This window comes from Acinonyx jubatus, chromosome B2 (assembly GCF_027475565.1).
Source record: "Acinonyx jubatus isolate Ajub_Pintada_27869175 chromosome B2, VMU_Ajub_asm_v1.0, whole genome shotgun sequence".
Lineage (NCBI taxonomy): Eukaryota > Metazoa > Chordata > Mammalia > Carnivora > Felidae > Acinonyx > Acinonyx jubatus.
Genome location: NC_069385.1, coordinates 87,263,875 through 87,276,164, shown reverse-complemented (window position 1 = coordinate 87,276,164; position 12,290 = coordinate 87,263,875). Strand labels below are relative to the sequence as shown.

Below are 12,290 nucleotides of genomic sequence, written 5' to 3'. Positions count from 1 at the left end.
CTAGAAACCAAGTGCTTAAGTGGTCTATGAAGTCTCTGAAATAGTCTACAAACATATTTGCACATATGCACTCGTGTGTTTTTCTGGGGTGATGGCCCCATAGCTTTCATTAGAATTTCAAAAAAGGTCCTTGAAGCTCTCCCCCATGCTACACACATACATACAAAGAACTGTGGCAGGGTAATGACCCCTAAGGAACAGGAAGGGCTTAATTTCTCTACAGAAACAAAGCACTAATATTATAAACATGCCTATAGAAATACCAGGAATTTAATATTTTTCATTGTACCTAAATAAGTTCAGTGACTTCTTTTCATTGAACATGATTATAAGAAAACATGCAAGAGCTTAAGAAACCATATTTATTTTTTTGGTACAACCAGAGATGTTACCTCAAACCTTGAAAATAAATAATCTTATCAATAAAACTTACGAATGGCAGGATATTAAAATTCCTTCTTTGCTTTCACATAGAAGAGCTCAAAAATTAATGGGTTTGGGATACAGTACAGTTTAACAAAAATCCAGGCTGCCTACGAAAACCAGCAAGTGATGTACGGAAATTGTTGCATGGGGCAGAGCACATTCTTGCTGCTCCCAAGAGGACACATTGATGGGAATTTTAAGCACCAATTCTATTGACTGCAGTGAGGTTTCTTCAGAACTAGTCTGCTAATCCTCTGTATAGCTGAAATGATAATCTGAGAACAACATCTAAATGAAAAATGAAAATAACTACTACAACTGAGGTAAACCAAACAGTTGTTTTTGTTTATTGGCACAGTGGCCCATGATAGTTCACATACGTATAGCACACTAAAGTTCAAGATCCTGGGAATGGGATTATAAATTTATTTAAAGGGAGGGTTTTAGGTTTTCTGATTTTTTTTGTATCCGATGATTCTGCTGTCTCCTCTCCAAGAAAAAAGAAAGGATTTATTGAATAGCACCATTGTTTTAAATCTGTCAAATAAGACTTATGTAATAACTTTGAAGGTAATGCATTGTTGTCTTTTGCCTCAGCTTCGGTGGTGTTTCCCCTCCAAGCCCCTTTGCCAGGCATTGTTTATGCAGACAGCCACGCAGCACTAAGCTTTTCACTGATCAGGCCCTTTGATAAATGCTCGTTGACCAGCCTGCATGGTGCAGGAGGCTGGCTCACAAAAACCAGGAGGCCCAGGAGGTCCCGGGGGGCCGGGTACACCAGGAATTCCTGCCACCCCAGGGGGGCCTCGCTCGCCATCCCGGCCATTCCTCCCATAGCTGGCAGGACCTGGTTCACCTGAAACACACAAATGATTGCACATGTAAACAGGAGAGCCCCAATGGCTGCAAACTAACAGATGGCACTGGACCCCCTCCCCTAGCCAGCAGTGTGCACCTGGGAGCTTAATAAGTGCTTTTGGAAATGATGAAGACATGATGTCATGTTAAAATTCTTTCACTGAACTTGGGTTTCTTAGAAATTAAAAGAGGAAGGAGACCTCAGCATCTCTAACCCACGTTTCCAAAGTTCAGTAGAGCTGAACTACCCAGTATGGTAGCAGCTAGCCACATAGGTCTATTGAGTGCTGAAATGTGACTAAGTCAAATTGGGATGAACTGTAAGTGTAAAACACACCTGGACGCTTTGAAAACTCAGTGTAAAACTTTAATATGTTTAATTAATAATGTTGACTGTTATTACATGACATGATATATTTTGCAATGATAATATTTTGGACACAATTGGCTAAATAAACTGTATTATTAAAATTAATCTCACCTGGTTCTTATGACTTTGTTAATGTGGCTACTAGCAGATTTAAAATTATGTACACAACTCTCATTGTGGCTCACATTATATTTTTCCAGTGGCATCATCCCTAATAAGTGATCAATCTCCAGACAGTGAGTAGAAGTATATAGGTCAGGGGTTAGAACAGGATTTAGAGGCAGAAAGATAGCCTTAAGTTCTTGCTCTGCCATTTGTGAATGGGGTGACATTAGCAAGTCACTAACCTCTTAGTTTCTTCATCTACAAGACAGGATGATGCTTCCTTAAAACTAAATTCCAATGCCTGAAAGCATCTGATACATAGGGGCTATTATTATGTTCATGAGGATATCACTGATTGATGTCTTTTAGAAGCATGTGCAGGGCACCTACAAAGTTCCCAGATGTTTTCCCATCAGGGGCTAACCCCTACATGAACTTTATCATGGCCTAAGTTCCTCAGGAGCATTTTTTCCCTTTGTCACATTCAAAGGTTGTTTGATCACCCCGTGTGGCATGTTCTCTGAGGCATGGCACCCAATACAGAGGGGAGTTTCTGCTGAATGTTTACCCACCCCATCACATCAGCAGTGCTCTCATACTCTTAGCACAAAGGTGGTGGTAAGAAATCTGCGTAAGACAAATTGTATACACCATGATGATATAGTTCTATAGAGCTCCTCTTACCTCAGCCATTCAGCCAAGATGGTGAGCATGTTCAATTACACATTTGCTTAGGTTTAGGCAGTTTCCTTCTTTCTCAGTGGTTTTAGTTCTCTTTTTCTATTTTAGTGGTCTTATTAATATATGTCTTATATTGGTCTTATTATAGTGGTCTGGTCTTATTAAGTGTTCTTATTACATATATCTCACATACTTTTAGAAAGAAGGTAGATATCTTATTTTACATATAAGATCTCATTCTTCCTGTGATATTTACAATTAGATCGACACAAAGCAAAATTATAGGACAACACTTTTTATTTTTTTAGATTTTTTTAAGTAATCTTTACAAACAATGTAGGGCCCGAACTTACAACCCTGAAATCAATAGTCATACACTCAACCAACTGAGCCATCCAGGTGCCCCAGGACAAAACATTAAGAGAATAATTATCTTTGATTCTATCCATCTCCAGGCTGTAGATAAACAGAGATGTAAGTAATTTCCCTTAATTTATCCCATAAGCTTCCATTCGACTATATTCAGTTGTAATGAAGCAGGTGATTACGTTTCCCTCTAAAGACAAGGCCCCTGAGAACATTTTTCTCTAATCAACAGCACCTATAAATACGGCTTTAGCAGGGCCTGTTCAGGTCTCATGACACAGGTTGCTGTTCAACATTGTTCTTTTAAGCTTTAAAAGGCCAGACAGACGTGCATAAAAAGGGTAATTCTCATACGCCTTATCATGGAGACATACCAGGTCGGCCTTAACAAAATCAAATCAAGATTAAGAGGAGAAAATGCCCAGAGGAGAGGTCACAAACCAAAAGACCACAGGAGGAGCAAAACAGGTAATACAGATCAGGTGGGCAAACATGGGATCGCCCAAAATGAGCCAACCCCTGTTTTTGTAAACAGTCCTGTTAGAACAGGGCCATAGTCATCTGTTTTGTATTCCTCTGGCTGCTCTTACACTACCAAGGGCAGAGCTGTAGGGCTGCCACAGAGACCACATGGCCCACAAATCCCAAAAATCTGGCCCTTTATAAAAAAAGTTTGCTGACCTTTAAGGTAGTAAAGAAATGGTCCTAGATTAAGAAACACCCTGGTGGGGCGCCTTGGTGGCTCAGTCCTTGGTTTCTGCTCGGTTCATGATGTCACGGTTCGTGGGTTCAAGCCCCGCATGGGCTCTGAGCTGTCAGTGTGGAGCCTGCTTGAGATTCTCTCTCTCTGCCCCTCCCACACACTCTCTCTCTCTCTCAAAATAAATAAACTAAAAAAAACAAAAACAAAAAAACAACACCCTGCTGTCTTTAGAAGACATAACACAAATGTAATGAAAACTGGTGACCGCTATTCCACATCAGTTTTAGGGAGGAAACAGGGAGGACTGCGGCCTGTTGTGAATGGCAGAACAGTGCCCCCCGCAGTTTGCTCCAGCCAACAGCTGCCCTAAGGGAAGGTGGGCCAGCAGAACCTCTGATCATTGTCAAGGGAAGCTAGAGGCTGAGTTTTTTAATAAACACCTCTCAATTTCTAAATATTAGCAACTAATCCAAATTTTTAACATTTGTAGAGCCAGTCTCCTGCCTAAAATCTTAAATTTAAGGGGATTTATTCTCTACTATTCAACCATATTAGAAAGCAGAAGGAAAGCTTTTTTTAGATTTTCATATTATACCTCCCCATTTCTACACATCGCAGGAGAGGCTTTTTCACTTGCTGCATTTATTCCAGATTCCTGCTAATCCTTTGAAAAAGAGTTGATAAGGCCATCCTGTGTATCCTTGATTTATTTTATGTAAAGCACATCCAGTCCAATTCTCCCTTGGGCAAATACAGCAATTTACCCGTTGAGGCTTTGGATGTCATCTTCGTCATTCTGACCATCATCACCATCAACACTTACACAACGCTCCCGCTTTACCATGGCCCTGAACTGTGCTCGTTATTGATCCCATTTTCCTCTGTGTGAAGTGAGAGTTAAGAAGGCATGGGGCGCCTGGGTGGCTCAGTTGGACTTCGACTCAGGTCCGGTCATGATCTCACAGCTCGTGAGTTCAAGCCCCACTTAGGGCTTTGTGCTGACAGCTCAGAGCCTGGAGCCTACATTCTGTGTCTCCCTCTCTCTCTGCCCCTCCCTCACACTCTGTCTCTCTGTCTCTCTGTCTCTCTCTTAAAAATAAACATTAAAAAAAAAATTTTTAAGGCTAAATAACTGTCCATCATCACACAGCTAGAGGGCGTCAGAACTAGAAGCAAGGGCCCTTAACCACTACTCAATCTAAGAGTATTTCCATACCTATTGAGCCGCTAATGCTGCGTGTGCGTGCATGCATAATAGTGCGCGTGCCTGCGTGTGTGGTTTGGGGTTTAATGAGCCTGAATTAACCGGGAAGTAAAAGCGGCACCACAACCAAGAGTTAGTATTGATTCTTCTGGAGCTCTAACTATCAAAAGAAACTAAAGATATTTTTTCTGAGGTTTTGTCCTGTACAACTGGCCAGAGGAAAAAAAATCAGGCTTCACAAATCATCAGTTTCTGGTGAGTCCTGATGCTGGGTATTTACTCTCCAAGGTTCTTGGTGTTGTTTAGGAGCGTAATTTTGGGGTGATACAATGTCACAGTCCAAATCATTCAAGAAGTCTAGCAGCTACATTAGCGAATATCTATAAACTACCCTTCAACTCCTCAGAAAACAGATCTGAAGTGTTCTCATTCTGCTTTGTCTGCCTCATGGGTGTGTTAGCTGCACTAACTGGCTAATGATTACATAGTTTTCTGAAATTTCAAGGACCTATAAAAATGTTACTGCCAAACATTTCGTTTTTAAAAATGAATGTCATTCTCTGTGTGAACACTAGAGGGTAGCCATGTTACATTGATGGAGGCCAGTCCCTGCTGGAACATTCTGAAGGATCTACTGCAGGCTGCAAAGTGAAAGTAAGTGACTGTGTATAAAGGCCTTTAGGAAGGGGGGTGGGGGGGGGAACCCTGCAAGTAATTTTCAGCATTAATTTGGTGACTTATCCACGGGTTATGTAAAATGTGTGTTCCAGGGACTTTCTTACATATCCACCTTACGCTGAGCTTGCATTTGTGGTGTTTGACAAAGCATGTATGTTTAAGGAATTGGCATAAAACGGTTTGTTTATAGAAGATCCCCATAGCCAGATAAAACAGCTGCAGTAATGGAAATAGGATAAATGGCTACTGCTAAACAAGCCTAAACCGAGTGTGCCCTTGCTTTGGAGTTTTGGGGTTTTTTTTTCCACTCAGTGTTCACAAGCAAAGCTCACCTATGTGCAGCTTTACATAAGAAACCTGAATAGCCCAGTTGCCTAGTGTGACCTAGTGTGCCTAGGTAGAAGCCAGCTCTACCCTCCTCTCCTCATCCAAAAAGGGAAAGCATCGCAGCTCACAAGCCACATTCCTGGTGGTCACATACATATGATTCCTTATTTAACTTGTTTCTTTCCCTCATGAGTTTGAATGCACAGAAGAGATCAGGACCTAATATTAACTATTTTCCCTTAAAACCCCCAGAGCGTTGAGGAATTGGTCCCAAGTGGGCAAGTTTGGTGGCAGCAGGCATAGAGAGTTACTCTTAATGAGACAACCCAATCAAGCAATACCACAAAGGCCTCTGGTAAGAAACTGAAGGTGGGCATGGGGGTTGGGGGCATCTAAAGTCCCAGGGATCTCTAATCACCGCTCTGTGAGAGAGGCAGAAAAGAAATCAAGACACTATGTGGTTATGAAACATGGCGAAGTTGTATGGCTAGCGTGGCAAAGGCAAGCTAATCCTATTACTAGGCAGCCAGTGCATCATTTTGTCCAGTACATGAACCTGGACATAGAAGGTATGAATATTTGCCTCTGTGACTTATTAGCTGACAGACCTTTGTCAGAGCAGGTGACCTCTGTAAGTCTGCATTTCCTCAAATAGAAACAGAGGAATAACAAAATAATGACAGCTAAATTTGCAAAATGCTTGCCATATGCCAGGCGCTGTTGTAAGTGTTTCACGTGTAGTAACATGTACACAGATCCTCCTGAGTAACTCTATAGGGTAGATGTGGTTCTCAGCCTTGGGATGCAGCAGAGAACTGAAGCGCTAAGAGGCAGAGTCGCTAAAAATAAGTGAAAGAGCAGTGCATACACGTGGGCGTTTGGCTCCAGAGCCCACCCTTCTTAAATACCTGTTCTGCCTACCTCTGGCTGGGAGGAACAAACTGGATGATTTATAGGTACTTTTTAAAGAACCGAGCACCACAGCCAACATGATAGCATGACAGTTACAATAATGACCTATGGTCCATATCAGGCAGTGTACCATTACAACCCCAAAGGGCCGTGTAATAATCAGTGCCAAACAGATACGGAGAGGAGAAAAGAACTAAAACTGTCCATAAAGCATAAAGGAATTCTGATTACTGATAGATAATTAATGTGTTAGTTGTATTTTTTCAAATATATCACATATGTTTGCACCAGGAAGAATGATCAAGTGAACGTTTTCCACTCAGGAGGATTTAAGTCCCCAATCCAACAATAGGGATAACCAAGAAGGTTGCAGGATATCCTGTTCTACAGGCTCTTTCTTTTAGGCTCCAGACAAGTCCCTGCACAGAGTCCTACTGGAAGTTCCTCCAGACCTCCACATACTAGTAATAGTCCTGTTACTATTATGTTTGTGAGAGACCAGAAACCACGTTCCTAATCACATTCCAGGCTCTGCCAGGGAAGTTAAAGGTCCCAGCCTCTCAGTGGACAGTGAACAAGTGCAATAATTTACTGTGAACCAGTACTTTCATTTATGATTTGGAGTCAAACTCACCCAAGGTCAGAAAACTAGTAAGTGACAGAGTCAAGATTTGAACCCAGGATGTCTAAATCGTGGAGCTCCAAACAGGAGCTCCTACTCAGAAGCTCCAAGTACTAGCTTTAGGGGAAAAATGACCCTAAAAGCTCTTGTTCAGGGACTAATGGATTCAAGAAATTGTTAGCTAAGTATATTCATAGTGTAGACAAGAGAGTGTGAGCTGACCTAAAAACCAAAGCAGCCAGCTGGTGCCTCAGTGACTGGGGCAAACATAAACCCTTCGTGCCTGTGTGCTAGAGCACTTGGAAAACTGCATGCTTTTGAAAGGTAGCCTCAGCTTTTAAAAAATAATCTGAAACCCAGATTTTTCACTAAATAATGTCATATATCCTCTTAATAGAAATGTAACAAAGGCATATACAAAGAAAGACCAGATTTCAGAATGGTACCAGGAAGGAAGGGGCAAGGACTGGCAAAAGGCAGAGGAAAGGGAAAAGGACAGGTTTAGGAGTCTTAACATAGCCCACGGAATTTTTTAACAAATTATATTTAAGTTTTAAACCCAAGAACAGCTATAACCAATTAATTTTTTTCACAAGGAGGACAAGATGAGGACCAGTCAGTGGTCAGTGCTGCCAGTGGTGAGCCTGTCCTGCCTTAACCAACCTGCCCACACACCAATGTCTGATGTACTAAAAAGCAAATCACGGAAGCCCCTTTCTGGTAGAGCAGTGGCCCCGGAGCCATTTACATTTACATGTAAATCCTCGCAGTCAGATTCAGCAGCTCTGGGTGGGGTGCTGCATGTGGGCAGAAACGTGTCCCCTCGTGACAGCCTGGGACACTATACATACAGAGCTGGTTTTCCCTCAATCTTCCCATTTTAAACTTAAAACATGGCTTATCAACAGATTTTTTGAAAGTAAGAGTCACCAGAAATGATAATATATTTCTGATAAAGGAAAATCTTGCCAAGGGTGCAAGTTGCTGGTCCAAGAACCGTTATGTGGTTTGTCAACAAAATGGGAGAAGGAGAAACTGAGGCAATCCTGTAATATATAGATAATTAAGTACATTGTAATGATATTTTTATCAGCTCTAAACTACCTATTGCTGCCACTGATAAAGGAGGAAAGCACTCAGAAAATTCCATTTCCCTTTCCTCTTGTAAACATCCATCAATGAATACAGACTTTATCATACACTAAAATCTTCTTCTCTTGGTCTCCTGTAGCTTCAACCAGATTTTCTTTCCTTTTCCAATCACGAAAATTTATCAATTTGTGAAAGCATCTTGACAGACTCATGAATCGCAGGGTTAGTAAAGCAGTGAGCTATCTCCAAATGTATTCATATTTAAAAAAAAATTTTTTTTAATGAGAAAGTAATTCCCAGGAGCAACGAAATGGGTAATGAGAAAGCAGTGATGTTTTTGGCTGCAATTAGAGCCATGATTGAATATGGAAGCCTCTGTCAGAATTAGAAAATCAGCATTTCTTTTTCTAAATTTCTCTAAACCAAGTTTTCCAAATCCACCGAAGGAGTGTGGGCCACCCTTTTCTGCACAGCCTCTCACCCTGCCTCTCCTCAGCTCCAGGGTCCAGCGCCGGGGGCCTTCCTTAGCCACTGCCTCAGCAGCTATGAGTTTGCTGGGAGGCTCCAGGTCACTCATGCTCTCAAACCCAACTGACTTCCCCTCCTATGCTGCTTCTGTGGTTGGGCTTCTAAGTCATTTCCCAGTGGATGAGTGTGTGGCAGCCTGGACTGTGGGGACAGAGTAGCCAGTGTGCAAAGAGAGAACAGACGCCCAGTGAGAGAATCCAGGCTCTTCACACAGAGGTGACTTTGTTACCTCAGCCAGCACAGCTGTGATATGTGGCTTGTGCATGGCTCTTTGTGAGTATAGGAGTTGGAATGTTCAGGTTTATTTTTTTTGGATATGGATTTCTGGAGGGTCTGGATGTTTGAAACAGGAGCTTTTAAAAGAAAATTTCAGTTACTCCCTGTGCAACATGAATAGTTTGAAAACTTAAAAACTTTTTTGTTGCTCTTTTTGGTTAAAAAATAAACAAAACTATCAACTAGGCTAAAAATGGATAGGACCTCATTCATTCAGAATTTTCTAATAAGTGCACTGTGGCTGGACCTTGACACAATTTTTTTAAAAAAACATCTGTTCAAGAAATTAATATTTTAAGCCCTGACATATGTTTTCTCATGAGGAACACAGACAGGCATGATTTATAGATCATTTAACTCTTCATTAAAGTTGGTCTTGAAAAATCTGTGCTGGCCATTATTGAGAATTACATGATATGCTTAAGTAATCAAAGAGCAATTCTTTAAAATATTTTCCAATTCAGACTGCCCACTTGCTACCAATTCCTCAACCTCATGCTGCCATATAACACACTTACCTGGGAGACCTGTAGCTCCGGGCAAGCCCTTAGGACCTCTTCCTGGAGGGCCACGTTCCCCCCTTTCTCCCAAGTCACCTGCATTTCATTAGAGAAATGTTATGTTTCTGTATGTTTATAAAAAGAAAGTTCCATATTTTTAAACTTTAAGCAAACCCAAAATTGAGAGTTTTGTTGCCACAAAACTAGGTTGTAGTAAGTATGTAGCAAGGCAAAAATTGAGTCAATTAATTATATTAAGAGATCCAAGTGGGGGGAAAGCCAATGACCATATTCATAGATGCTGAAAAGACATAGGACAAAATAAAATATGCATTCCTGATACAACATTCAGTAAAATAAGAATCGATGGTTACTTCCCTGACCTGATAAAATATATCTGCCTCAACCCAAAAGCTAGCATCATGCTTACAGGGAAACACGAGAAGCAGTCCCACTACAGACAAAACATTATAGAGATGCGTACTTTATCACTATTAATTGTCATTTGCTTTGAGAGTCAAAAATATCCCTATTTTCAGGTGATATAAGTGTACATCTTAAATCCTTGAAAATCAACTCAAAATCTACTACAAACAATGAGAGAATTCAGTAAAATAGCAAAGCACAAAATTAATATATGAAAATTAGTAGTTTTTACATTTACAAACAACCAGAAATAAGAGGTAATGAAAAAAGATCCCATTTAAAACAGCAATTAAATTAATAACTAGGAATATATTTAATCAGAAATATGCAAATCCAACAAAAAATTAACATCTCTAAAGGATACAAAAGGACTGACAACTGTTCTTAGGTGGAATGACATCATCACAAAAAGGTATGAGTTCTCCCTAAGCTGAAGTTTCATCATGATCTCAATAAAAAGATATTTTTAACCAGAAAAAGAGGATTCTGAAGTTTGTACAGAAAAACACATAAGCCAGAGTAGCCACAAAACTCCAAAAAGAAAAGCAACATGAAGGGAATTAATCCTACCACATATTATGCCAATTAAAATGGTGTGGTACTGGTACTTGAATAGATAGACCAGTGAAACAGCCCCCAAACAGGCTCCAATACATATAAGAATTTGTTTTGTAATAAATGTGCCATCTTAAGGTGGGAAATAGTCAAACAAGTCAATAAGTGGTCTTGGAAAAAGTGGGTAGCCAACTGGAAAAAAAAAATAAAGTCGAATCTGTTCCTCACAACATGATCTAGGATAAGTTACAAATGGATCAAATATTTAAATGTAATTTAAGAACCAGAAGAAAATAAGGAGAATTATTTTATAACCTCAGATTTGAGTTGGCTTTAACTGTCATGATTCAGAATATGAAGGGTTCCTAAAAACAATAAAAAAGGTCAACAACAATAAAAAATGATAATATATAAGCAAGGAACTCATTAAAAGGAAAAAAATAGCTCTGAAATATATGGAAAATTATCTGACATCACTCTCACAACAAAATAAATGGAAATTAAAAATAACAAGAAAGGTACTTTGAACTATAAGATCAGCACAAATTCCAAAGTTTAATTAAACATATACTAGCAAGTCTGTGGAAAAATACATTATTGTTGCTAATAAGACTGTGAATTGAGGCAGTTTCTTGGAATATCTATCAATATTACAAATGGTAGTACCATTTTACCTAGCAATTCCACTTCTAGGAATTTATCTTAGAAGTACAGAGGTTATGTTGTATTTGTACAAAAACAAAATACACAGTGATAGTCACTGCAGCCTTGCTATCATGGTAGAAGATTAGAAACTAACTGTCCATGAAATGGTTAAATACACTATGGTACTTCCATAGAATGGCATACTATGCAGCTATGAAGAAGAATCAGGAAGCTCTTTGAAATGATCTCAAGACATAATTGTTCAATGAAAAAAATCAAGGTTCAGATCACTACCAAAGGATAATATGACTTGCCTCTAAAAAGATGTAGGGAAGTATATAATCATATATTGCACCTTATCACTGATAAGGATATGTAGGAAACTAATAAAAGGGATTACCCAATGGGAAGAATAAAGGAAACTAAGCAGATGGGAGACAGGGGTAGGAGAAAAACTCTTCACTAAATATCTTTTAATATAGTTTTAAATTCTCAAACAATATAAATTTAGTGTCACCAAAAATAAATTAATGAATTTTCAAAATTTAAAGTGTGCTGTCACAAGTGCCTACATTTCATTTGTGATTATTATTTATAGGGAAAATGCTTTGGACTGCAACCAACCATGTGTATTTGCAAGACAGTTGATTGAATTTGGGGATTCAGCAGCCAGAAAACCAAGTTTCATTAATTATCCTGGCCCCTGCAGAGAAACCTAGAAACTTGACCTCATTAACAAAGTGCCCTAATACCTTAGTCAACCAGTCCTAACTGACTTTTCCTGCTCCCCATAGAAGGCATTATTCTACTATATCACTGGTACAGTATTATATTATTATTCTACTACTCGCTCAGAAGAGGCAGTGGCATTTTGCAGTAAATTCTATATATAATCATTTTTCCAAACATTTGTGTCAGCTCAGCTTCATTCAATATTGTGTCCCATTTATAATAATTTAAAAAACAAAAGCATGCATACCAAAATAGTAAAAAAAAATCTAATTATGAAGTGAATG

The 12,290-nt window shown here is 39.5% G+C and overlaps 1 protein-coding gene and 1 long non-coding RNA gene across 5 annotated transcripts in view; one reads left to right on the top strand and one right to left on the bottom strand.

Moving 5' to 3' along the window:
* Positions 1-750: 750 nt before the first annotated feature.
* COL9A1 (collagen type IX alpha 1 chain) overlaps positions 751-12,290 on the bottom strand; it is an 87,416-nt gene continuing 75,876 nt past the window's right edge. Inside the window, exons 37-38 of the mRNA XM_053222609.1 lie at positions 9,667-9,744; positions 751-1,282 (exon numbers count right to left, since the gene is read on the bottom strand). Coding sequence (XP_053078584.1) covers positions 1,098-1,282; positions 9,667-9,744 — 263 coding nt within the window. The 3' untranslated portion in view covers positions 751-1,097. The remainder of the gene's footprint in view (positions 1,283-9,666; positions 9,745-12,290) is intronic.
* LOC128315605 (uncharacterized) overlaps positions 4,790-12,290 on the top strand; it is a 48,542-nt gene continuing 41,041 nt past the window's right edge. For all 4 annotated transcript variants that reach the window (XR_008298536.1, XR_008298535.1, XR_008298537.1 and 1 more), the window contains exons 1-2: positions 4,790-4,968; positions 5,971-6,073. This is a non-coding gene — a long non-coding RNA (uncharacterized LOC128315605). The remainder of the gene's footprint in view (positions 4,969-5,970; positions 6,074-12,290) is intronic.